At 44.5% G+C, this 27,649-nt stretch overlaps 2 protein-coding genes across 2 annotated transcripts; both read left to right on the forward strand.

Moving 5' to 3' along the window:
* Positions 1-853: 853 nt before the first annotated feature.
* Positions 854-13,932, forward strand: sf1 (splicing factor 1). The gene is made up of 12 exons (XM_026158343.2): positions 854-1,573; positions 2,075-2,206; positions 3,698-3,773; positions 7,099-7,251; positions 9,606-9,695; positions 9,794-9,977; positions 10,097-10,212; positions 10,380-10,487; positions 10,574-10,766; positions 10,841-11,072; positions 12,303-12,467; positions 12,865-13,932. The coding sequence occupies exons 1-12, from the start codon at positions 1,312-1,314 to the stop codon at positions 13,194-13,196; spliced, it is 2,043 nt and encodes a 680-aa protein (XP_026014128.1). The 5' UTR covers positions 854-1,311; the 3' UTR covers positions 13,197-13,932.
* A 516-nt stretch (positions 13,933-14,448) lies between these two features.
* pygmb (phosphorylase, glycogen, muscle b) lies at positions 14,449-27,510 on the forward strand. The gene is made up of 20 exons (XM_026158323.2): positions 14,449-15,325; positions 17,294-17,395; positions 17,927-18,005; positions 18,081-18,184; positions 18,636-18,767; positions 20,066-20,177; positions 20,261-20,343; positions 21,369-21,512; positions 21,625-21,717; positions 22,126-22,272; positions 22,431-22,594; positions 22,677-22,791; positions 22,863-22,964; positions 23,042-23,189; positions 23,280-23,338; positions 23,828-23,969; positions 24,133-24,340; positions 25,837-25,971; positions 26,151-26,217; positions 26,304-27,510. Exons 1-20 carry the CDS (start codon positions 15,083-15,085, stop codon positions 26,451-26,453), a joined length of 2,529 nt encoding a protein of 842 aa, XP_026014108.1. The 5' UTR covers positions 14,449-15,082; the 3' UTR covers positions 26,454-27,510.
* Positions 27,511-27,649: the final 139 nt, after the last annotated feature.

Consider the following 27,649-nt stretch of genomic DNA (forward strand, 5'->3'; position numbering starts at 1 on the left):
TAGTGAGTACTATTATTATTGTTGTTATGATTATGTATAATGTACAGTAACTTTAGTAATGACACTTGGCTGTGTATCTGAAGTTTTACACTGCCAACTTTCACACAGTACGTGGTCTGTCCCACCAAGGGGGAGAGAATTTTAGACCTACTGTTAGCATACAGACACACACGCATGTGCGAATGGTTAAAGGAGGTCTTAGTGAAACTACAGGGCTGTTTTGAGGTGACAGACTGGGAGACACTGTAAACTTGTCAGTGAGGACATCAGTGGGCTTACTGAGTGTATCACTGACTCCATCGTCCCTGCTCAGACTGTCCATTGTTACCTAAATAACAAGCTGTGCATAACTAAGGACATAAAACCCCTCCTCAATGACAAGAAAAGGGGCCTTCTGAGCGGGCAGTATTGAGAAGGTTCATCTTCAGAAGTTTTCTGATGACTCTGCGGTGGTTGGATGCATCAGTGAGGGTGTTGAGACAGAGTACTGAGTTATGATGGACTCTTTTGTCATCTTGATGCATGCTCAATCATCCACGTAGGTAAAACTCCAGAAGTTGATTCTGTTCATCTGGATGTAGCGTTTTCTTTTGTTGTGTGGTACGAGCAGAGTCACCTGCAGCTCAACAAGACAAAGACCAAAGAATTGTTTGTGGACTTTAGGGGGACCAGGAAACCTGTGACCCGTGTTTCAATCCAAGGGGTCGATGTGGACATTGTGGAGGACTATAAATACCTCAGAGTACACATAATAAACTAGACTAGGTTAAAAACACCACTGCACTCTACAGGAAGTAGAAAGTAGAAGTTTTTCCGGAATATCCTGTGTAAGCCTCAGAGAGAGAGGCTGTACAGGAAAATCTCAGCAGTTTGTGAAACCGCAGCTCCCATTCAAAGTCTCTTAATCTTAATCACCTTTCTTCCCTACGCTGATGCTAGGTATGAATTTCAGGAGGTCGTCTACATGCATTAATGTACAGACTTGGAGCCGGTGAGCGTATAGACACGTTATATTTGCGATTTGTTGCCTGTTAACGAGGTATCAAAAATAGGAGATTGACATTTTTCAGCCAATCAATTTTTAGAATGAGAGGCGCAGGGAGCATTGGTCTGACCAATAGGAATCTTTCTTACTGCGACGGCCCGTCCCACGTCCGAAGGATTAACCTTTGTGATTTTCTGTTGGGCGCCATTTTGATTGAAGTATTGTGTGAGAGCTAAAGCAGGAAGCACTTTTTCAGCTATTTGCACACATTTAAACTTGAGCTGACTGATCGCTCATACTGATTGAGCCATTTAAGTAATTCGAAAATGGCGACGGGAGCAAATGCAACTCCATTAGGGAAGTTGCACCCTAGTATTGGCGCTAAACGAGCCTTTGATGCCGGGCCTGGTGCGGGGAACGGGCTGATGCCAACACCGGGGCCGCCCGGGTCCTTTCCTTCTCTACAAGGCTTCCAGCCTTCGATGCCAAGCGCATCTTTTCCCCAGTCTCATCAGTTCAACCCGGGGACAAGTTTTTCGAGTCAAGCTCAACAGCAATCTGCTGCGGGGAGCGGAATGGCTAAACCTGGTAAGTTAAGCGAGCTTAAGCTAACTCCTGTAGCCCTCAACGCGGCGTTAGCGAGCTGAAGCTAACGACGTTAACCAACATGGGTGACGAGCCCTGGCCTGAACGGCATGGATAAGGAGCCGCTAAAGTTGGTTAGTAAACGATAGTGGTTGGTGTTTTTTGGTCTAGGTTGTCCTCTTCTGACCTGACGGTTTAGTTAACGAGGGTTAATAGTGAAGTCTGGCGAAACGACAGCTCTCTGCCTGACGGTATGTTTTATTGGTAACAGTGCATTGCCTCGCTTTCATACGTAAACCTCATCAAGGCCATCCATAACTGTCTTTTTCTAAATCGAAGCACATGAGAGAGGAGTAGCTGATAGAGCCCAAACGAGGAGTCACCACGTTGCCGTTCTCCTGCATTTAATCTCGAAATACACCGGCTCCATCAATGCCGTGAAGGGCGGTAGAGCTGGCGTGCATCATGTAATGTTTCACCGGCATGCTGTGTTTCTCGCGGTAGATTTCGGCCAGAAGAAGTCAAGAAAGAAGAGTCGTTGGAGCAGCGAGACGCCTGATCAGAAGACCGTCATACCGGGCATGCCCACCGTTATCCCACCCGGACTGACCCGGGATCAGGAGAGAGCATATATAGGTAAATATTGAGTTGGTGATAATGAAACATGTAGTTTCTTGTATTATGTGTCTAGGAAATTACTTGTTTGGGGTTTAAGTTTCCCTGCCAGTAATAATTTTATCCTGTTTGCTGAACTGCCAACAGTTAGAGCTTCTAAAGACACCCATTACACATTCTGGTTCCAGTATGTTTACTCTAACACGTGGGACATTTTGCTCCAGCTGTTGTCTTTTCTGAAGAGCAATGATTACTTTATGATTGAAAATGTTAAGTTGACTTCTTTGTAATGGAGGCTTAGTGGTGGTGCTGCATAGTGTTATAGTTTGCATACCATTGGCACCCATTAGCAAGAGGAGTAGATTGTTAAACACCACTGCTTGCAGATATCTGTCCTCAGCTGCAGGTCACTGCTCACTGTCTTGCCTGATTCCCTACACATCATCAGTTTTGTTCCTGTGCATGGAGGAGTTAGTTTATAATGTCCTAACATTGCTAAAGAATGCTGTTTATTTTGGTTTGAAGTGTGAGCAATGCTGCTTCAATGGCAAACGAATCCAGTGAGTTTAAAGAAGACAAATTGTTGTTTTTGTGGGCACTGCGAATTCAGAAATGCTTAAGGACTGTGTGCGCGCGCTCTGATTTTGGCCTGTCCCAAAAACATTGATCATAAAAAGTCCTTTTGAACCACACATGCCTTCCAGCAGCAGTGTAACACCAACATACTGCCTTCACAGGCCCTCAGCGGGTGTTCTGAAGCAGACCAATCCTTTTTTTGTCAAAAACTAACATCATTATTGATGTTGTGCACTCATTGGTAATGGTTGATCTTGGTATGTAAACATTCATTTGTGCCCACCCTCCGTCGTCACACTTGTTATTTTTCCTCATTCAGTAAAGCCCCAAAAACATTGTGAGGGAAGATTTAAAGATGAAGCACAAGTCACTGGCCCTTTATTATTCTTCTCAATAACCCAGACTAATAGTTTCAGTGCCAGTGAACGTGTGTTTGGTGTATTTCATCACAGCTTTCATAATGTGCATTAGATGACTGACTGATTTCATTGCCTTTGGAATGATCCCCTCAGTGTTAGATCTGTGGAGTGACTGCGACTGACTTTATAAAACCAAATAGCCAGCGTATCTTCAAATGTTTAAGATTTAAGCACTTTTCATGGAATTAATTAAAGAGTCTTTTATGCGGTAGGTATTATTAGGAGTCGTGGAGTTAACGGACACATTGACGTTCAGAAGACGTTAGACTTTTTCATGCTAAAGTAAACGACCTCTAGGACTTGCTGGTAATGTGTGCTTCTGATGATGTAATACTTTAGAGTCTTGCCAGATGTTTATTTGATCTTCCTTTTGTATTTAACAGACTCACCGTTTGTCTTTACCTCAGTAATGAATGAGATAGTGCTCCAATGTGCAGAGCATTGTCTCTCTGTTGTTATTGTGGTAATCAAATTTCTCTCCATCCTTGTTTTTCTTTCCTAACCTGAATTCTTCCAGTCCAACTGCAGATTGAAGACCTGACTCGTAAACTGCGTACAGGAGACCTGGGAATCCCTGTTAACCCTGAGGACAGGTCGGAAAAAGATTAAATCCACGAACAGTAACACTTTCTCTACCTTCTTGACTTTTTGGAAGACATGTTCAGAGTATATGTGGTTGTTAGCCTAAAACTTTAGTATTAGCTGAAGGATGTAGTTTAGTGAAGAACAGTGTTGTTTAGACAGTTTGAGTTCTTCACATTTCCATTTCCTGTTGCTAGAGGAGAATTGATATATATGAACGTTTTTCTAAAGACTGCTCCTCGTCCATCACCACTTAGTACACGTAACTACTAGTTTCAGCACTTCTCTATACATGCAGTGATTGTCTAGAATTGGTAATGATGCATTTTTAAAAGTAAATTAACATTTTCTTTGAGTAAACTGGAGAGTGATTAACGGAACTCCACTGTTACACTGTTTCCTGTAAAACAACACAAGTTTGAATGTTTTTACTCAAGATGGAGAAGCAGTGTTTGTAATTACACTGAAATGAAAGAATTGTAATAGAACGGACAGCCAAAAGCCAACCTTAGTAACATTTGAATAGTTGTTGGCGCAAACAGAAAGTTCCTTCTTGACAGGTGAAATATTTGTTTAACAAAAACACGAAATCAAAGTGCACATTGTGGCTGCTGCTGCTTTTTTGGAAACCAAGCTTTGACAAAGGTGTTTGCTCTGAGCTCAACAGCTGCCATCAGCACAGGAACACTGTAAGATGTGCTTCACAGTACCGGAGAAGTGATCGAATGGTCCCTTTGATTTGTTTCTCTCACAGAAATCTGTACAAGCTTGTGCGAATTGTTTCATTTGAATGAAATTACAACCACTGTTTTGATCTTGAGTTAAAAAAAAAAAAGGCCAACACATTCTCACTCCTCTCTCACCTTTCTATACATTTATAGATGGCTGTGCTTGTTTGCAACCTTTGGTTTCACATGTTACCAGGCTGACAAACTTTAGTGTTTTCCATCCTGATACAGATTGAAGCTAGCGTCCTCATAATGCTATTGCTAACGCTGGGTAGCTCATATATAAACTCGGTGATCCTCTCCTTCACGTTTTCAGGTAAAGGCAGTATTCCACATTAACTCGCTATAACTCAATAGCTCGTCAAAGTCTTCACTCTGTATATTTTCAACCTAATTGACAGCTGTAACTGTATTGTTAACAAAACAAACAAAAACAGTGGCTGCTCACTTTCTTGCAGCGCTCACCACAGGAGAGGAGCCACTGAATAATGCCCAACACCCTTTCTGATGCCGCCCTCCCACTTTTGAACTTTGTGCATTAGATGAGCGTATAAACCTCTACACTGTGGAGCTGCATATTTATTTAATTTCTATATTTTATACCCGAATACGAGTCAATACCATCACAGAGACTTTAGTGGTAGGTGTGTGTCCCTGTTACGCACACACCTGAAGGCCACATTAAAGAACACGAGGGTGAGGAGTGGTCACGTATTAAAAGCTATGAACCATTCAGAAGGGTTACTAGTTTGCTACTTATTAAGTTAATGTAAGTTTAGTAATGTAGCTAAGGTTTACATGACTGACACCAATCCCAAATATCTCTGATATTATTTTGAACTCAAACATCCGCACAAATGTTTGGAAAATGAGCTTTTCCTAGGTATTGTGTTTCATTCCTCAGTACACTGCAGCGAACATGTGCTGCAGGGCCAAAAAGCACATTAAATTATGACCTGCCTGAGGTGGGAGTGAGAATAAGTTGAAGGATTTTAAGGCTTTGAAAGCCAGCTTTCCATAGTCGACTATAAGCTCAGTCTTTAGAGCTGTCCTAACAAGGGTATCTAACTAGTCACTGCCAGACTCCTTCTATTGGATGCTTGGCAGTTTACTTAACACAGTCGTTGCCTCAAATTTAAAACTGTAGTATTTCTGCACACTGCTTATTCTGTGTCTGCAGTAGGGGCCTGTCTGGATATGTGAGTGCTATAATTCATGTGTAAAGATTTTCCTCTGACACAGGTTGGACTAGTGTACAAATAAGTTTGCATATTGATTTATTTCACATCTTAGGTTTGACTTGAATTGGCTTATTTTGAAAAGATGGGTACTAAATGCACACAAGCACCAAACTACTGCTTTGTCTTACTTTATTTCACATACTTATTTTGGTCCATTGTTGCCAGTGACTCAGCCCATGGCATGAAGCCTACTTGATTACATCCCAGTAATCCAACTGGGCTTTGTGTTGGAGTGAACGAGTGATCTATTGCTAGTCCTCTCTGGTTTTCCCCTAATGAGGCTGTGAACACTTCTGCCCAGGGAGGAGGAGGATATGCTCAGTTTTCCCTCTGGATTTTGAGGTCTGGAGGAAAACTGACACAAATGTATGTGTTCTTGGAAAGCCAATGGCTGCCTTAGAGTGTGAAGTTGACCTTTGCTAGGTAGCGTCCCGGTCACCTGTACACTGTATATAGTTTTTTTTAATCATAATCAGACATTTCCACAGCTGTCCAAAACTTGAATGCAGAGCTGCAGAAGCTTTAGAACTCACTTCCCAATCTAATGTGACCAACTTGGGAGGTGTTTCAGGTTGTCAGCGTTGGAAGTTTGAAGCGTAAAATGAAAATTTTTTTTCTCACTCGTCACGTGGACACATGTGGCTCTCTGATGGGAGAGCGTAGGAAAAGGTGGATATCTAATCTTAATTCCTTTTCTCTAACCCAAATTACCCCACATCAACCTAACCCTTTTTCAAGCACAGAGCCTCCTTAACGCAGTACCACAGGTTTTCAGCATCCAAGGGGAGGCACGGACCTCTTCCACCACGTCAGCACCAAGCAACTCTCACAGCCAGCGTTTCTGCTTAGGATTGCAAATTTTGCTTTGATTTGTTTTCTTGCCTCCAACTTTGCTTTCTTGTAGGCCAACAATCCTGTATGCAGGTTGAAGTTATGGCCGTGTATTTTATTTTTTCTTCTTGGTTGATGCCCCTCCAGATTATTTGTTTACTGCCACTATACAGCTTTGGTTGCTACGTTTTTCTTTTGTTTTCTTCTGGTTTTGTTTAAAAAAAATATTAATTTTTTGATATCAGAATGGACTTCAGTCTTTGAAATGGCAGTGCAGAGTTCCTATATACTTTTCTTTTGTTTAAGTTTGCTGCTACTGCTGCACTGGCCATGAGTCAGAGTCCATCTGAGATTCTCTCAGTAGAAACAATTACAGTCTCAAAGTTTATTGTTGTTTTAAAGATTCACTGATTGAGATTCTTTTATTGTTAAAGTCTTAGTCAGCTGTAGGGAGCCTGTGTGATTGTTATTGGCAGAGCTTTGCTTGTAGGAGGGTGCTGATGATGTCTGTCTTGTCTTTTGTCTGCCGCTCTCAGGTCTCCTTCTCCTGAGCCCATCTACAACAGCGAGGGCAAGAGGTTAAACACCCGCGAGTATCGCACACGAAAGAAGCTCGAGGAGGAGCGACATGCACTTATCACTGAAATGGTTGGACTCAACCCTGACTTCAAGCCTCCTGCAGACTACAAGTATGATTATCTTTTTTTTTTTCTTTCACCCCATTAACTGTATTTTAAATTTTTGTTTCATTTTGTGTTCGTTTATCTGATAAAATAAAAGGCTGGCGTTTTATCTGGGACGCCAGTTTGATGAGGGACAGAAAAACAACATGAAGCACGCGGTCTTTTAATGGGGGGCACTGGTGTGATTTTGGTAGAAAAAGTAAATAACAAATGACCAATTGACCGGATGGTTAAGCGTTGCTGTTAGTGTGAGTGTGTATCCCAAATAAGGTAACTGTTACTAACTGTTAACTGTTGGATTGAAGATGTTATAATGCCACCCTTGGTGTCTGTGATGGGAAATTGCAAACAGGGAAAGTTGATAAGTAGATGGATGAAGCTTTGCAAAAGCAGTGTTCTGCAGTCAGTTGGTGCAGAATTAGTGGTTGCATATAGACTGTGTCACAGGAAAGTTGCCTGAAACAATGTCTAGCCACACTCTCCACAGGTGTGTTGATGCTACCTGCAAAGGAACAAATGCGCTGATGTCGGCAAATTAATCTAACATTGCATGCATGTTGAATATTGCCTGTGGTGCAAATTGTTGCACATTTCAGCAGCAATTTGTGACAATTGGTCCTTAACAAATGTGAGGAAAAGTTTGGGTTAGCTCTTAAAAACACAAGCAGTACTTGGGTCGTATTTAACCCAAAATTACTTTTAGAGTAGTCCACTAGTCTCCCTCTCTGTAATCTACTAGCTTTTTATTCTCTGGGAACAATATGACATAATTAACAACTGAAGGAAAAAGGTTAGAGGGGGCACTGAGAGAAACAAAATATTAAATTTTCATCCATCCATCCATCCATCCATCCAAACGGTTAACTGGGTAATGTGTCCTCTGGGCCATGGGGCCATTGGTAATGTCAGACCCTGATGGTTAGCTGAGCTAATCAGTCAGCCTTGTGTTTAGATGTTAAACTGCCTGGATCGCAGTTTGCAGCTTGTGACACATTTTCCATGAGGATCTGTTTCTGCAGGTACAGCATTTTGTTCAAGCTGGGGAAATGATGTTCAGAGCAAGGATGTGTGAGTCTAGTGGACTAGATGACTAATTGTCACTAGGCTGCTGCAATTTGAGTATTTTTTACACAAATTCTTTGCTTCGATGCGTCGTATAAGACGGCTCTATAGCACGCCATTGTCTCCATGGATACACAAACAATTCACCACCAAATCACAAGAAGTGTCGCCTCACTGCGAGCGTTTCACCAACATTTGCAACTAAAAAAGGACCTGCGATACCAATGTATTTGGGAGCAGCATATGAATAAATAACGTGACAACATAAAGCCCACACAGTGTTCAGGCTGGCACAGTTTCGTGTGGAGCTGGAGTCTGTTTACACACTGAAAAGCATAGAGGCGTCCTGTTACCGAGACGATGAGCTCAGGTAGCATGAAAGAAAACATGTTTCTAGTCTGAAACAGTGCTGCTGTTCCCATAATCACCATTAAACCTTTAGTGGGGAAAAGCTAGTGGGAGTCCTTCAGACTGTCAGAGCAGACGGTGGATGGAAGTCACTGCTGTGATAAAGCAGGACTTGAGCAGAACCGTAGTGTTCTAGCAGCAGCTCATTGTAAAGAAAGATAGCAGATACCTTTGGGTTTGTTCGTATTAGTAAACGCTGAAGCCTGGAAGCTCACTGATAAAACATTGTTTGTTTTTACTGGTCTACATCGTTATTAGTGCCATTAGCACAAATTTGAATCTATCGCCCACTGCTACCTCACAAACCATCTGAGTTCAGTGAACTCCTGTTAGGGTCAAGAATCTGATCTGGGATGTGGAGTGTTGGCCATTAGATGATGGGTACACTGTGGCCAGAGACATGCTGCCATTATTTTCCTTGTCTCTTATAGAACAGGACATCAACAGAAAGAAGAGTGGAGGTCTCTGTTAGTGCCAACAGTCTGATTGACTTAAGTAGTAATGTGTTCATTCGACATTACTACTGTGTTCTTTTCATCATTGTCATACGTTGTCATGTGCAGTCACGCGTGCAAACGAATGATGTGTCATCAGAAAGTGATTTTTATGCATTAATTGTCAGAATGAGAGCGTTTGACTGGTCAGTAACAGAATCATTTCAGTTTAGTTTTCTTCTTCAGTGGTCTCGGTCTAATCAGTGATTGGAGTCCATCTGCTTTGTGCTTTCATTTGTATCTTAATGATTCTGTGAAGAGTACAAACTTTCTTCCTGTAGAGCAGCCCTACTGCACATTGTGGGACTCTCCATGCTAATTGCTGATGATCTAAATACTGGATTGGCTCTTAGGACATTTAGAAAGCTAAATTCTTTACTTGTTTGTGTTCTCCAGGCCTCCAGCCACCAGAGTCAACGACAAAGTTATGATCCCTCAAGATGAATACCCTGAAATCAACTTTGTTGGTCTGCTCATTGGACCCCGGTAAGTTCGATGCCATCTTAAAGTCATGCAGTTTGACGTGCTTTCATACTGCAACTGAGGGGGAAGAAAGAGTTTCTCACGTTTGTTTTTCCTCCTAGTGGTAATACATTGAAGAACATTGAGAAGGAGTGCTGTGCCAAGATTATGATCCGGGGGAAAGGGTCTGTGAAGGAGGGGAAGGTTGGTCGAAAAGATGGCCAGATGCTGCCAGGGGAGGACGAGCCTCTGCATGCCCTGGTCACTGCCAACACAATGGAGAACGTCAAGAAAGCTGTGGAGCAGGTTGGAGCACCTCCTGTTCATTATGTGAAGATGTTTAGCATCAGTTTGTTAAATGTAATGCATGTATACTTTGGGGAATATATACCGTGATATTAATGGTGTGAAATGTGTGTCCACAGATTCGTAACATTTTGAAACAAGGCATTGAGACGCCTGAGGATCAGAACGACCTAAGAAAAATGCAGCTCAGGGAGCTGGCCAGACTCAATGGCACACTGAGGGAAGACGACAACAGGTCTGTGACACTGCCCGGGCTTTGTGCACAATCACTCCTTATTTGTTATAACACGAGGAGCCACCTGGTCATTAAAGTACAGAATGAGCAAGAATAGAAATCAAGGATGGATTTGTTCCATTTCTGAAGTCTCCGGACACCATGCTTATTGTCTCTTGTATCCACAGGATTCTTCGTCCTTGGCAGAACTCTGAGCCACGCAGCATTACTAACACCACCCTCTGCACTAAATGTGGTGGAGCCGGCCATATCTCCTCAGACTGCAAGTACAGCAGGTGACGATGCGCTGAGTGTCCAAACTTGAGCTGAACTCCTGACTCCACTCGCCTGAATTGTGTAACGACGTGTGCTTCTTTCACAGCTCGTTCGCTGCACACAGAGCAACTGGTGGAGAGCCCCCTCAGTCAGCTCAAGACAAGGCTCGTATGGACAAGGAGTATCTGTCTCTCATGGCTGAGCTGGGGGAGGCCCCTGTCCCAACGTCAGCCGGAGGACACACCAGCACCCAGGGCGCACCTCGGGCTGCAGGCCCCAACAGCACCCAACCTCCACCGGTTAGTGGGGACGCACGTGGTTCTCTGTACTCGTCGTGTAGAGCTCTGTCTGAAATTCTCTGTGTGTTCAACAGAACCGGCCTCCGTGGATGAGTTCTGGTCCAGCCGAGAACAGGAACTTTCACGGCATGCCTGGGGGGCCCGGAGGGCCCGGTGGTCCTGGAGGACCTCACAGTTTTCCTCCTCCGATGCCCAGCATGGGAGGACCGCCTATGCCTCCCAACCCCAATGGCTTGCCTCCACCCTGGATGCAGCCCCCTCCTCCTCCCATGGGCCAGGGACCTGGACCGCATGGACACCCGATGGGTAAGAGCAGATCCAGACGACACAACAGTGTGTTTAGTGATGACATATGAACCCTGCTTCAGGTCCAAACTACTCTGCGTTCATTAGGGCTGTTGTGTATTTGACATGTTTTAATGCTTTGTATCTTGTTCTATTTAATTATTTTAAAAGTCAGTTTCTAAACCCTTTAAGCCCATGCAGCAGTCTATTAATGACTAACCTCGTATTGTGGATGGATTGTCTCAGTTGTTCTCCTGACTGAAGTTTGGTCCGTTTACAGCATCCTGCCATGTGATTGCATTTGTCCCTAACCATCAGGAACCCTCCTGTTTTATTGAGTGGAAAAAAGTTAGCGTTCATCCTCCAGCTTCACCGTGTTTATATTATGCTAACAAAGCTGTGTCGCTAGCCACCACGTAGCACATCATTATATACCAGCTAGCCCAACTTCAGTAACCCTACAAATGTCACTGCTGTTTAGTTTTCTGTCTTTATTTATGTTGGAAGTGATAGCAGAGCTGTACGTTTGAGAGATTTATGAAAAACTTCTATCAAAACATGCTATATCATGTTTAGGTGGAAACTAGCGAGCTAACTTCCTGCTAACTTCTAACTCCGTTGAATTTAATAAATTCTGTTTTCGTGGATGCCTGGATGTTAAACTTAATAGTTACACCTGGTAAAGCAGCAACACTGATCATTTTATTAAAGATGAAAGAATTTAGACAGTTTGTAACTCTCAGTGATGCTGCAGTGTTAGTTTGTTTTTGGGACCTGTAGCGGAGTTTGGGCCCAGACACAGCTAATGATGTCAGACTTAAGGTCCGGATACTGCCAACAAAAATCAGAGTGTATGGAGGATTAAATTCTGCATGGTGGTGATAACAGTACAGTTTGGGTAAAAGGCTAAGACCTGGTGATCCATACAGTGCCAGTGATGTCCCACAGATGGCAGGGAGCTGGCACAGGCTGGACTCTCATGAAGGCTTTTAGATTTTTCAAGTCGAGTTACTGAGACGTCTCATGAAAGCTAATGAACTCTGTGTAAGATTCAGTTCACCTCCTGAGTTCTTTGTGTCGTACTTAAGTTGCTTTGAAGTGTGTTTTATTGTAAAGACTTTCCAATATTGAAGAGGTCAAACGCAAAAGAAGCGTCTGAGCGTCTGCTGTATTAGAAAAGGACCCAAAACTTTACTGTAGAAAATCTGCAAAATAGAAAAGAACCCCCAATCTTATGTGCTTTTGTTGTAGGTCTGCTGCCACCTCCAATGGGTATGATGCCACCTCCACCTCCTCCCCCAAGCAGCCAGCCACCTCCTCCCCCTTCAGGACCTCTGCCACCTTGGCAACAGCAGGCTCCACCTCCCCCTCCAACCAGCAGCATGGCAACTAGCACACCACTGCCCTGGCAACAGAGTAAGAGCGCACAAAAGCTTTATTGAGAAAACTTTCAGTGGTTCAGCACACACAGCTCTTTTATACGTCAGTGGTTTCAAAACTGGTTCCTGTGTACACTGAAACGAGAGGTAGTGTGTTCACTGTGTAATCTATAACAAAACGGCTTCATTTTTTTGGTTTCTGGGGGGGGGCTGTCACCCAAAGACGAGTGTTGGCCTCGGTGTGTTGATTTGACTGAGAGTTTATCACCGAATCAAACAGATAGGCGGTGCATATTTACAATATGTCTTTGTCCTTACACACACACAAAGACGTACTCACCGCACCTTATTCACAGATCTGTGGAGACTCTATGCATAAGGAGCCTTTATGTTTGCCTACAGTTCATTTCCATGTGTCCCCTGCTCTCTTACAGACACCACCACCACATCTAGCCCCGCCACCGGCACTCTGCCTCCATGGCAACAGCCCCAACAGCCTGCAGCCTCTGGAGCCCAGCCCCCACCACCCATGGGTACTCCGTCCATGGTGCCTCCTCCACCTGGGGTCCAGCCCCCACTGCCCCCGGGCGCTCCACCACCACCACCTCCACCTCCTCCAGGCTCCACGGGCGTGATGTATGCCCCACCACCACCTCCACCACCCATGGACCCCTCTAACTTTGTCACAATGATGGGGATGGGGGTACCGGGCATGCCCCCTTTTGGCATGCCTCCTGCCCCCCCTCCCCCTCCCCCCCAGAATTAAGTGTGGGTCAGAGGAATGGTCACCATGTACCCATAGACTGACGTCTGTGCTCACAGAAATGTAACCAGTGCTTTATTTTTTATGGATCCATGATGTTGTGAACAGTGACAGGCTGTGATTGTTCACTCTGTAACTTAATTCCACTTCTTGTCGCTGTTTTTAACGTTTGTGTGGACACGGCGCTCGGCCCATGTGTACAGTGTCCCTCTCTGACTGCCATAGTTTGTTACATAAGTACAGTTATGACTCAGCCAGCCAGCACCAGGTTTAATGTATGTGAAGACTTGCCTGTCATTGGCTTTAATATATCAGAGTTCAGCTTGCATGATCCATTCAGACAGCTCATTCTGTTTAAAGTGACACATTTCTACTCTGACCTGCTCCCCATCTTCGCTTTGAGCTGGACAAGATGAATATTTTTGTATGCAACATAGGAAGTGTACCTTAGTTGCGTAAAACCTTTGTAGTACTAAGATTGTTTTCCAGGGATTCCTGTGGTTTTCATTTTCTTCTTTGGCCTGGGTCTTGGCGGTGACACCGAGTTTTGTGCCCCCTGCACTAATCGACTGCTCAGAAGATCCTCGTTCATGTATCTCTGCTGTGATTAGACGCTGTGTGCAGTGTTAGTGTTGCTTCTGTTTGACTTATCTGAGTAGAAAATTGTTCATTTCTGGAGTCCACCGTGTAATGTTAGCCTGAATTAATGTTGGTTTCATATTAAACTGATCCATGTCAACTTGTTGTTTCTCCTTTTATGGATGTCAGCCCTTTGTGTCAGAAAGAAAGCTAGCTTTTCTTTCCCCCGAGAGGAGACCCTGTTGGCCACTTCATTAAAGTGTTACATAATGTGGTCTGCTTAAAAGAACATGGCCTTAAAAATGCCGTGCAGCTCGTGTCCCCATCCTAAAGCAACTTTCTTTAAACAGCCTAAATCTATGTTCAGAAAAATTAGCTTCAGAGTTACTTGATTGCCAACATGTACCAGTTGATAGTACATGTTGGCTTGTAAAATCCTGACTATGACCGTGCTGTGCAATAGTCTCCCCACACATATCCTAAGTGTTACTGTCAGTCTATGAAGTCTAGGTTGGGTCAGCTCTGAATAAATATCAGAAATGTTGACAGGATTACAGATGAGTACAAAGGATTGGACTGTGGTGTTTTACTCAAAGAGAGATCTGTCATCTGAACTATTCAAAGTTTAAACCATGTAATCTAAATTTAATCGTTTTTCATTTGTAATCTGTGCCATTTGGGTAATTTATAATTGATTATTTCATATTACATGTAAACCGTTTTACTGTGGGTCACGTGATGAGATTAGCCTGAAGATTTGAAGGTGATGTTTCCCACTACCTGACCTTGGGCCGAGTTTTCTCTGTGGATTCGTCAGTACTTGTTCAGTTCAGACACTGAATTTAGACTCAAATTTCTTCTTGGTTTGAATGCTTTAAACCAGGGGCAGAAAGATCAATGTGCTCAAAGACGCACCAAATATTTTATTCTCATTGTGCGACTGAAGTCAGGGTCTGTGGAGTTTGCATAGAACTGCTACATATTCTATCCATGTGCGTCTCAGTGAGGCACGGTTAAGTCAAAGTAGCCACATTTACACTGGAAGTTAGAACAAGTATTGTTTACAGAGTTTCGTGGAGTACCCGAACAGTAAGACGAAAGTCTTCCAAGTCGCTGATTGGCCACCTGATGATACTGAGTTTTATTTTGAAACTGTCGACCGGAAAAGCTGTTTGGCTGTTCCGTCCTGACGCTCTCAGCTGTACGTGACATATTAAAGAGGCTGGAGCATCGCTAGGCTCCGGCTGTGTGTTCAACGCAGAGCCGAAGAAGAGCAACGACGCGTCGGGTCACACTCCGGGAGCACAGAGATGGCCAAGCCGCTGACAGACCAAGACAGGAGGAAGCAGATCTCGGTGCGGGGCCTGGCCGGGGTGGAGAACGTTGCGGACCTAAAAACTAACTTCAACCGGCACCTCCATTTCACCCTGGTCAAGGATCGGAATGTGGCCACCAAACGGGACTACTACTTCGCCTTGGCAAACACGGTCCGAGATCACCTGGTGGGCCGCTGGATCCGAACGCAGCAGCATTACTACGAGAAGGACCCCAAAGTAAGCAACCGGGTGCACTGCAGTCGAGCACAGCTGATCGGAGGCCTGGGGGAAGGGAGGGGATGCGGGTTCGTGATGCGGATGTCAGCAGTGATGGCTGCGGCTTGTAACAGCGTTGCTCTTCGTATCCATTTATAGTCACGTTCGCTCTGACCGTGAGTCGTGTGTGTGTGTGTGTGTGTGTGTGTGTGTGTGTGTGTGTCCCGGCAGCTCCGCTCTTATGAGATGTTACGCAACGTCATCCGCAGCTGTCTCACCTTCACCTGACCTCTGCTGTACCTCGCTCACTCATGTGCGTCCACACGGGCGGGCTTGGGGCCAACCAGACATAGCTCACGTAAACGCATGTCCGCCATCCATCTCTCCACCCCCTCTCCTCTCACCAAAGCGCAAAATGACCTAAAGGCCTTGAGCAGGCAGCGAGAACTGAGCCCTCAGAGCTGCTGCATAGCCCCTTTTGCATTAGTACCCACTCTGATCAGCGCGCCACTGTTTTATTACCTACTGGGCTGGGGTTCCTTGAGGAGGGGGCTGCCCTCACGGGCTCACAGCTCTGATAACTGCGTCACTAAGACTGCATACCACTGCCACGGCCCGAGACCCCGCTGTGCTCCAGCCTGGCTGTTCAGACGGCTATGTCTTGTCCTCCTCCAGCTTATTGACCGGTGTTGTGCCAAAAAGTGATTGTCTGCCAAAAACTGATTTCCGGTATTTGCCAAAAACTGATTGCTCGTATTTAAACTGCTATAAGTAACTTGTTGGCCTATAATATGTGAAACATATGTCAAATTCATCCCTCATGGATGACACAAAGTCATATTGAGCCACAAACAACATTCGTGTAACAAGGTAGAAGCCGCAATCAGTTTTTGGCAGCGACTTTTATAGAACCTTTATTTATGCAGTTAAAAAAATCTCATTAACATTAAAAATGTCTTTTGTAAGAGTAAGACAGCAGAAATGGCAGCAAATATTACAATAGTTCTGTAAAAATATTTTAAGTGGGGATAAAGGACCGGATTGGTTATAATGTGAGTACAATAACACAGAGTTATAAAGATACTTGAAAAAACAGATAATCTTTTAATTCTATATATAACCCCTTTGTAAACGCTGTTCACCGAAGTCTATTTACCAACATACGTAAAGATATTACACATAAAAAATACACAGAAACATTGGAAATCACTTTTTGGCACAACACCGGCTTTCAGGGAGGCCTTCATAGTCAAAAGATGCTGATCTGCTGTGCATAAAAGTATGAAGTGATTCTTTTCAAAGCATGCAAAATGTTAGATGATGATGATTCGTTGAATTTTCAGTAAAGAAGTTCTGGTTCTCTGGAACTGGAGGTTCAGGGTGAGCATTGCATTCAGCTGCTGCACTCTGGTGACTTTTCCTGTGACCGTGTGGCGTGGTGCACTTGGAACAGCTGTCACATTTCTATACACTGAGTCAATGTGCTGCTGACTCTCAGCACTCTTAAAGTGGTGCTCAGTTAGACGTCAGACGTGGAGGTCAGTGTTAGACGATACATATGCTGTGACAAAGAACGAAGGAGCCATGCCAGTGTGACCTACCCTGCTGACCTCTGCATGTCTCAGTCACTTCGGTCTACACATGCTTCTCATGCTGGAGCCGTATCAGAATGTCAGAAGCTTTGTTCTCTGTACCAGACTTGTAATGCTGCTTCTCTGAAGTGAAACGGTGTCATTGCCTGCAGTTGCTCTGCTGCTGTCTTGTCCTAGAGATCACGTGGCCGGGCCATGGGGCGCATACTGTGTGCTTTATTGTCAATAACCTGACTCTGTTTCAGAGTTTCATCCAGTCATATTTGTGTTGTTGCCTTTGGAAATATTTTTGCATACAGATGTAAAAGTGCAATAACTGAAAGGAAATTCAAACTACCAGCAGCTCAGGATCAGGTGGAAGTGGAATAAAAAGCCATTTTGCTCTGTTTTCTTGCAGCGCGTCTACTACCTCTCCTTGGAGTTTTACATGGGCCGTACTCTGCAGAACACCATGGTGAACCTGGCCTTGGAGAATGCCTGCGATGAAGCCACATACCAGGTGAGGGTAATACAGCACGCTTCCAACAGAAACAAAATCAAATCAACCCACACTGATGCAGAGAGGCTTCCACATCCTCAAGCAATGGCTGAATAAAGTGAGAGGGATGACCAGAGATATTATAGATTTGTAATTAGTTTTTACTTTTATTTTGACTTCCTGTTTTTAATTCAGTTTAGTTTCAGTGAGTTCATGAATGAATCTTTAGTGTTAATGAATTTTTTATTAATTTAAATTTGAAGGAAAAAAAAATTGAAGATGTCGTTTTACAAGATCCCGCAAAAGTTTTTAAGTCCATGCACTTCCAGGTCAGTCTGAGACCTTGGAAACAACCATAGCAATGAGAGACGCACTTGCGGGAGACACTCACAGATTTTTAGTTGGAGCTTGGCTTTACTGTCAATAACACTCAGCCAGACAGTGAAGCTCTAATGTTCATTGCCGTTAACGTGGGAGGAGTGATTAACAGCTCTGTCCTGCAGTACTCACAGCTGATCCACACCTTACTGTGCGTGTGCTCATGTTCTTTAGCTGGGTTTGGACATGGAGGAGCTGCAGGACATTGAAGAAGATGCTGGCCTAGGCAATGGAGGCCTTGGACGCCTGGCTGGTGAGCTCCTGATTGGCTGCTGACAAATGGTGATGTGAAGCACAGCCGTGTCTAACAGCGCTCCCGTTTCCACAGCTTGTTTCCTGGACTCCATGGCCTCTCTGGGTCTGGCTGCTTATGGATATGGCATCCGGTATGAGTTCGGCATTTTCAACCAGAAAATTGTCAGTGGCTGGCAGGTATGTTCACCCGGTGCTGTGTATGCACTTAAAGCACCTTTGCACTACAGTCATACTGAATAAGATTAGCCAGACAAAAGCGCCCTCTGTGATGGTAGCAGAGGGTGTTGCATGATGGACCCGTCACAGTTTGTTTACACAAGATATGGGTGATGCTGATTAAAAGGAGCATTAATAGGATTATTAGGAGGATTATTCGGAGCACAGAACGTGGCAAAGTGAGAGAATTTGATGGACCGTCTGTTCACTCTGTAGTCTTAGTGGAAATGGAGTTATAGTCAGAGTACCGTCTTGAAACTCCAGTGTTTGTTGTGTTTGGACAGGACGGTCTGCTGATGTAGTTTTTGTCATATAAGCAGCATATAAGTGCTCAAATATGAGACTTTTAAGGACTTTTTTTTCATATTTTAACTAGTTTTAAACAGGAAGATGCCATCTGGTATTTCCACAGGTGGAAGAAGCCGATGACTGGCTGCGTTATGGGAATCCCTGGGAGAAGGCTCGGCCCGAGTACATGCGCCCTGTCCACTTCTATGGCCGCGTGGAGCACACAGCTGATGGAGTGAAGTGGGTTGACACGCAGGTTGGTACCAGGTCGTTACTGTATACTCTTAATAGAAAGTACTGAGACTGTCACATTTTCTTTGACACCTCTAATTGTGCATGCTACTACTACTATTATTATTGGGTAACAAAGACTACAGTTTAACGAGGATACGGGGTAAAGACAAACCCCTCAACTTGCTGTAATTATCTAATACACGCGTTTTTTGGTTATAGTAGTTTAAAAAATTGAGTTAAACAGTGGCTGGATCAGGTTAAATGCACTGGGACTGTATGCATTAGTAACATTTGCATGCAGCAGGTCAGTCCTGTGTCTCTAGTGTCTGTCTGTAGTCTCTCTCAGGGGTTGAGGGGGAGGGAGAGCAGATCCTCTGTTAATCGTAAGGTTGGTGCTTCAGTCAGCATGCCAAAGATCCTTGGGCAAGATACTAACCCCAAGTTTCTCTCCGATGTATCCATCACAGTGTGAAGTAGCACTTTTGTAGAAACACATAGAAAAAAAGTGCTGGTTTGAATGAGGTGAGTAATAAAGTACCTAGAGTGCTCGGGTAGAGTAGAAACATGCTACATAAGAACCAGTGCAGGTGCCATTTAGTTGCACAGCTGATATACAGTTGAAAGGTTGGTAATGTTGTGTGAAGCAGGACTTTTTCCCACAGTGCCAAATCACACATTTGTGCATTTGTATTGTAAGATGAAGACCTTATGATAATACAGAGAGAACGGCAACAGTCAGAAAACTCGCTGTGAGCAAGCTCTTGGTGACGATGAGAAGGAAAAACATCTTTTTAAAGTAAGAACCCTGCGTCTGAACCAGGCTCAGTGAGGGGCGTCAGTCTGCCCAGTGATTTGGGGAAAGTGGGACAAAGATGCACCGTAATCTTCAGATGTGGTTACACTCATGGCAGTAGTAATGACCATGGCAGTAGAAGAATGCAGGGTGGAGAGAGTCCCGTCACTTGTTCTCTGCATCAGAGAAGGTTGAATGCAAACAACAGTAACAGATATGAATGCTTTCTGGTAGCTTCCAGCTCAGTATCTGTGCCTCGGGAATATGTGAAGGATTAGAGAGTTCAGCTCTTCATGTCTCCCCGATGAACACCTCAGTTTGCCTGAAGATGTCTGAACCCAGGAACCTTGCACTGTGGTATTCCCTCACATTCCCTGTAATGGTACCTGGGACGGATGATTTGTATTTGCCCTGCAGCCCCATCTCAGTCTAGTTGGCTTGTCCTGTGGTCTGTGACATCATCCCTGACAGTAAATCAGCAGACTGTAGTTTAAACACTCAGAAATGATGAAGTGTGTGTGTTCCAGGTGGTTCTGGCTCTTCCCTATGACACTCCAGTCCCCGGCTACAGAAACAACATAGTTAATACGATGAGGCTGTGGTCTGCAAAGGCGCCCTGTGACTTTAACCTGAAAGACTGTGAGTACTGCACTCTGCTCACATCACTCTGTGAAAAGTAGAACCAGCAGACATGGACTGCTCTTCTTGCTGTTGTCCCACAGTTAATGTTGGAGGCTACATTCAAGCTGTGCTCGATAGAAACCTCGCTGAGAACATCTCCAGAGTGCTCTACCCCAATGACAATGTGAGTGGATTTACAGCTGCACTTCTTATTTATTTGAACCTTTACTTCGTTCACATGAACTAGTGGATGGTGCTGTGCGTGACATTGAGAGTATTTGCTCATCTGCTTTCACACACGTATGAACTTCAGCGACATCCCATTCTTAATCCCTAAAGTGTAATATGATGTCAGCCCACCCTCTGCTGCTATAACAGCTCCAACTCTTCTAGCTTTCCTCAAGGTTCAGGAGTGTGTTTATCCCTGTGCCAGGTGACATTTTTCCTTATCTGTCCAGTGTTTTTAAAAGTTAAGATTGACCAAACTCCTGCAATGATTGCATTTGGGACTTGGAAATAAGCACAGGGTCTGCAAAGGGCACAAAAACGTCTCTTAGTGCAGAGGTTCCCGAAGTGTGGGGCCCACCTCTTAGGGGGGGGGGCACTAAGCCATTGCAGGGGGGAGGGGCACGGTATGAAAGAAAAAAAAAAAAAAAAAGGAACGCTTGGACGCTGTTAGCATAATGGACAGGTTTTTGACGGGGCTCCCACACAAACGCAAAGCAGGAAATGAAGCATCGCTGAATATGTTTCCAAACCAACTTCATTCTAAGCCAAAGACTAGAAAATATTGTGAAGCATATCTTCCCTTTGGTTTTACCTCCACAAGTGCCGAGGTAGGTCTCCCCTGCAGAATTGGTTTTCCCTGCGTCAGGAGCAGCGCTAGGCTCTCCAAATCACGGACAAACAGTATCCCACATTCTTGATTTTTAGTTCACGAACACTTGTTGTAATGACCAACTACTCCTGACATTTTGGAGATGTTAGGTCTTTATACAGTAAAGTTGCAGTGAGATACAAATAATATCAGGCCGTTCCTGCCACGATTTGTTCCCTTGGTTCAAATCACGGACTAACCTGATGATTTCCTCCTCCTGAGCTGCTCTCTTTTTCTGTGCTTCTTCCATAATAATGTCAGCGGGTGTACCGGCAGCAGATTGATTGTAAGCATTGAACTCTGGTGTAACAGCTCTTCATACTCTCCTTCAGTTCTTTGAAGGGAAGGAGCTGCGTCTGAAGCAGGAATACTTTGTCGTAGCTGCAACTCTTCAGGACATCATCCGTCGATTCAAAGCCTCAAAGTTTGGCTCCACAGAGTTTGTGCGGTTAGATCTTTCCACACTGCCAGACAAGGTGAGCTTGCTGTCATTCTGTGTTATTTGCTTCTCTTTTGTTTTTTACTTTCTCTTATTGATTTCTCCTAAAACTGATGATCATGAGTTTTCTGTTTTCTCTCCATGTGCAGGTGGCCATCCAGCTGAATGACACCCACCCTGCTCTGGCCATTCCTGAACTGATGAGGCTGCTGGTGGACATTGAGAAAGTGCCCTGGGAGAAGGTATCACATCGCAAACTCTTAACTTTTCCATCCAGTGTGCATCTGTAGTGAGTCTGTGGGACCCTAATGGTGTATTCAAGACTTCAAACTGAGCTGGAGACCATAAAGTCACTGGGAAAACGTTTAATGAGCTCTGCAAATAAGAAGTAGGTGCATTAGGAGTCGCTACCTGCCATTAAAACAGATGCAGTTTTCAGACTCTGGCTACGCTGATCAGCCCATATTTTATAGACGTTCTAGGATTCTTCGACCGGGATTCAGTCTCATTGTTTGTTTGTGTCCTTAGTGCTAACCTCAAACCAAGTCACTGATCAGCTAAAAAAGTGCTTTCACATTGGTTCACATTTTCTTTAGCACAGTTTCTTAAATGCTAACCTAGCTGCCTGTGGCTCTGGCCTCTGTGTCTAGGCCTGGGACATTGTGATCCGAACCTGTGCCTACACCAACCACACCGTGCTGCCTGAGGCACTGGAGCGCTGGCCCGTGGACCTCTTCCAAAACCTGCTGCCTCGACACCTCGACATAATTTACGAGATCAACAGGAGGCACCTGGAGGTATGAGGGGAGGATGTAATATTGGAGCTTTTCAGGCAATAAGGTGCCTGAAAAGCTTTGTGAGCAGAGAAAATGTGGTTCGTTCTTGAAGAATGAAACATTTTGTTTTATACGCACAGCGGTGAGTAATCTCAGAGTGTTTATCTTCACTCCTTCAGCGCATCTCGAAGCTTTACCCAGGGGACACTGACCGCATATGTAGAATGTCCCTGATTGAGGAAGGAGATGTGAAGAAAATCAACATGGCTCATCTTTGTATTGTGGGCTCTCACGCAGTCAACGGAGTGGCCCGTATCCACTCAGATATCATCAAAAACACTGTGTAAGGAAACCTGTAGGAATCTAGCTGCATAACATGTTACAAAGATGTTTGGAAGTTTCTCTGACTGGTGTTCCACGTTCAGGTTCAAGGATTTTTACGAGGTTGACCCTCAGAAGTTTCAGAACAAGACCAACGGTATCACCCCCAGGCGCTGGCTGGTCATGTGCAACCCCGGTCTGGCTGAGGTCATCGCTGAGGTGGGTTAGTTATTTGTGAACGTTGTAAGTCTTTGTAGAGATCTTGCCTAACTCACCTGCTTAACCTCCAGAAAATTGGAGAGGATTACATCCGTGACCTGGACCAGCTGAAGAAGCTTCTGGACTTTGTGAATGATGATGCTTTCATCCGGGACGTAGCCAAAATCAAACAAGTGAGAGCTTAAAATGCCAAAAGTAAAATGCACTCTGTTTGCGTGCTTCTTTTTACACCCTCTGTCTGAACTTTCAGGAGAACAAGATGAAGTTTGCAGCGCATCTTGAAGCGCACTACAAGGTGAAGATCAACCCCAGCTCCATGTTTGATGTGCAGGTGAAGAGGATCCACGAGTATAAAAGGCAGCTACTCAACTGCCTGCATATCATCACACTGTACAACCGTGGGTGCTGCTGAGCTTTAACTCTGAATCCAGACTTGTCTTCTGTTTAACAAACAAACAAGCAAACAAACAGTCTTTCTCTCTGATCAGGCATTAAGAACGAGCCCAACAAGCAGTGGACACCCAGAACGATCATGATTGGAGGAAAGGTGAGCAGCAATATTCCTAAAAGTTTAATGTGGTCAGAAGAAAGCCTGTCATGGAAGCAGTTTATTCCCACACCCACTGCACTTCACACTACATCAAATCCAGCCTTATCTAGTATGTGTCTGGGCCACTTTGACACAGCCAGTCATAAACATGGCTGTCCATCTGTCTGCACATGGATGTTGTTGCATCAGAGAAGCTGCTTGTAGACATCTGTCTCACCAAGCAGGACCTTTCTTCTTCTTCTACACTAACCTCATTCAGTAGTGTTTATTCACCTGTAGTTTATATACTGCTGTGACAGGACAGGCTATGAAACTGTGATGATTTAGAAGTACCTCTGGAGGAAAATTGAGCATGATTGAGTTGAGCTGCACGTCTTGGACGAGTTGAAGCTAGCTGTTAGCCACTACGAATTTAACACCTGTTTTTGAACTTTGAGGGTGTGGTGAGCCTCTTGGTTTCCCAGCATGTGCCTTCTGCGTTTCTAGGCTGCTCCAGGATACCACACTGCCAAGATGATCATCAAGCTGATCACGTCCATCGGAGATATCGTTAATAATGACCCCGTGGTGGGAGATCGCCTTAAAGTCATCTTCCTGGAGAACTACCGCGTCACACTGGCTGAGAAGAGTAATAAGTTTTTGACTGTGTCTTACTGTAAATAAGTGATGTATAATATCACTTATTTACACTACAGCTGGATAAACCTGATCTTTTATGTTGGGTCATTCTCTGTTGGGACAGTAGCACATAAAGCTGACTCCACTGTATTCCGTGTGTCTCCTCTGTGCAGTCATCCCTGCGGCTGACCTGTCTGAGCAGATTTCCACAGCAGGTACTGAGGCCTCGGGCACAGGGAACATGAAGTTCATGCTGAATGGCGCCCTCACCATTGGCACCATGGATGGTGCCAACGTGGAAATGGCAGAGGAGGCTGGAGAGGAGAATCTGTTCATCTTTGGTATGAGGGTGCACGATGTGGAGGCTCTGGACAAGAAGGGGTGAGTTTTAAAATGGTCTTGGTTCAGAGGTGTGCGTGCGTGCGTGTGTGTGTGTACACATCCACAACATCAGGGATAAGTGAGATGCTTGGCTACAACAACCAAAAGGAGACTAGAGGCCAAGATCTAGGTAGCATAGAGGGATGTTAGCCAACTTCAGTTGCAGAAAGGTAACTAAGAAGTACAGCAAAGTGTCCATACCTGAGGCCTTGGAAACAGCTGCTAAAGATTCACAGCCTTGGCCAGCCGCTTGAAGAAGTATACCTGACAAACAATATGAGAACAGCACCACCGAGGCTGGGGGCTTTTTTCCATAGGCGAGCGGAGCAATACTGGAAGAGCATATGGGAGAAAGATGCAATGCTCAGCAGCCAGTGGATCAAAGAGCAAGTAGTAACTTTATTGCTTAGTTAGTTTTTTTTAATAACATGATACACAACCCGAGTATAAGGCAACAGACCTTTCAGCCCATTTCTATTTTTTCTGCATAATCCATCATATTAAACTGAATCAAATGAAAAAGTCTCTTTAAAACTTGTTTTATTAGTTTATTAGTTATCTTTTAACTTTATGCATCAAGTAAAAATGTAATTATATGCAACAATCTTTGACTGGAAGAAATGTGTTTAACATTTAAACCTATTTCCTGCATAATCCAGCAGATAAAATAATGTTTTGGGTTTCTACTCTTTCAAATAGATGCGAGTAAAAACAGCAGAAAATAAATAAAATCAAAGACTCAGCAGCTCTTAAATCTATTGTCACCTGTTTAGCTGGAGTGGGGTGGGTGGAGGTTTGCCCACAGCTGTCCTGTCAGTGGGAGGATCCGGGGGTTTCTGTGTGAATGTCACATTCCCGTGGCAGCGTGCTCGCTGCTCGCTCAGAGTTGAAGTTTAATTTTTCGCTGTAGAAAGAAGTTTTCTTCCCACACAGCGTGAACAGCAGACGCTGATGTTTTTGTCACTTTTTACAGAATCAAACTCAAAGTAATGTGATTACTTCCACGCTTTAATCGTTGCTTGGTCGTGCTCTCTCTGCACTCCATATTATCCATTGTTGATCTCCACACGTCTGTTGCTGCCACGGACGTCTTACGCTCGAAGATGTGGAGGGTGGAGGAAACGGTGGTCTCAGTGGTAATCGGAGCACTCGGTGCGGTGACTCCCAAGTTAGGCGAGTAGCTCCAGCAGATCCCGGGAACAACATCGGAGATCTCTGTCCAGAAGAGCGCAGTCCTGGGAACAGCTAAGATACTGTGCAGGAGCCTCGAGCTCCCAGGCCTCTGCTCAACTAGTTAGCTAAAGTAACTTAACCATGTAACGGCAGCTGAACAGTATCATCACATAATAATAAAACCGAAAAGTATTTTCCACCTGGGATGTTGTGCTTTTTAAAGCCCTGCTTTACCACCATGGAAACCACAGGAGTAACTTCCATCCACTGTCTGCTCTGTCCTGTGGAGCACAGCTAGCATCTCTGTGTTTTTCTGTCCTCAGCTACGACGCCGTGTCCTACTATAACCGTGTCCCCGAGCTGAAGCAGGCAGTGGACCAGATAGCAGGAGGCTTCTTCAGCCCCAGCCAGCCTGGCCTCTTCAAAGACCTCGTGAACATGCTGATGCACCATGACAGGTGAGCGCACGGTGGTCCCTAAACTCACGAGTGAGTACTTTGCATTCTAACTCACACTGTAGGCTCCAGTGATGTCGTGTCATTGCTGAGCAAACATGTGACTGACTTTCCCAGGCGTTAGACACGAGCTGAAGAGTGAACAATGCAGCTCACTGTTGAAACATTTTTATGTCCTGCAGGTTCAAGGTGTTTGCTGACTACGAAGACTACATCAGATGTCAGGAGAGAGTCAGCGCGCTCTACAAGGTATGCTCTGCTGCTAGTGAGGTCATGTACACAAGTATTGTCCAATAAATGACACCTGGCCTGTGACGCCTTCTCTATGTTAACAGAACCCTAAAGAGTGGACCAAGATGGTGATTCACAACATTGCTGGCTGTGGAAAATTCTCCAGTGACCGCACCATTTCTGAGTATGCCCGGGAAATCTGGGGAATGGAGCCCAGTCTGGAGAAGATCGCTGCTCCGGATGCCCCTCGCTAAACCAAACTACCTTCGTCCGTAGCTCAGCACGTGGTACGGCAGCCAGAGACGAACCCTGTAGCTTCTCACTGTGCACTGTGGCATTATTTCTTTACAGTAACGATCCCTGTACAACCTCAACCACTTCCAGTTCACCCTGTGCTAACTGGAGCTGAAATGGTCCACTGTGGATGTGTGACAAATTAAAGGAAAAAGCAGAACCTGCGACTCCCCAACTGAGGGCTGTGGAGGTATTTTACCTCCATGGGTTTGATCCACTTTTCTCTTTTTAAGGGGAAAGATTGTTGATCCTGAAAAGAGAGGGAATGTGTTTTAGAAGTATGGTCTGCCATTAGTCCATTTCCAGAGAGTGGGAATCAGTGCCAAGGATTAAGGCTGTTGGCGTCCCCTTAATAAATTATTTCATCACTTGTTTTTCCTTTAACTTGTTACATGTCTTTATTTTTCTTTCTTCACCAGTAGCATCTGTACCACTTGTACAAGTACTACTAGGCACTGAGCTGTTTTATGTAAAGTGTAAACTGTAGGACACATAACAAGTACTGTTCATTTTATTATTTTTACTAGTAGTACTTGTACTCCACTAACCGCAGATTATGAGAAAACTGGGAATGTGTTTGGTCACTACAGGATAATTGAGGCCTGTCTTTAACAAGAGCTAGACTACATTCCCTCCTTCCAAAAGCCAGCATAACTGCAGATAAGCCCGAGTCCTGTCACTGTTCCTGACCAGTCACGTCTTCCATGGAAGAGTGTAGCCTCCCAGCAGTACTGTAACTAAAAAGCATGTACCCGTGTTTCAGCACATGACTATTTCACGTTCACTGTCCAACTGCTTGTCCAGTGTTGTACGATGTTAGCTGAATGTATTTGTGTGTTTTATTATAGTTGAAGTTTGGTAGCTGTGACATCCTGTCAGCATGTGTTGTCTTTGTGCTGTAGTCTGTTAGACATTGATGGTGCCTACTCTTTGCATACCTCTCTGGAATATGTGTGTACTCTCAGCTGTATTTGTGTGTAACATAGAAGAGTGATATTAAAAAGCATTTATAATCAACCTTTTTGACTCCTGGAGTTAATGTGTAATTCTGTTTGAAGAACGATTGGAGCAAAAATGAGGAGAAAGGAAAACGATGCATTCAAGGAAAATGTTCCAACATCTGTGAAGGGACCAGCATTTAAAAGTGAAAACACAC

This window comes from Astatotilapia calliptera, chromosome 3 (genome assembly GCF_964374335.1).
Source record: "Astatotilapia calliptera chromosome 3, fAstCal68.1, whole genome shotgun sequence".
In the NCBI taxonomy this organism is placed as follows: domain Eukaryota; kingdom Metazoa; phylum Chordata; class Actinopteri; order Cichliformes; family Cichlidae; genus Astatotilapia; species Astatotilapia calliptera.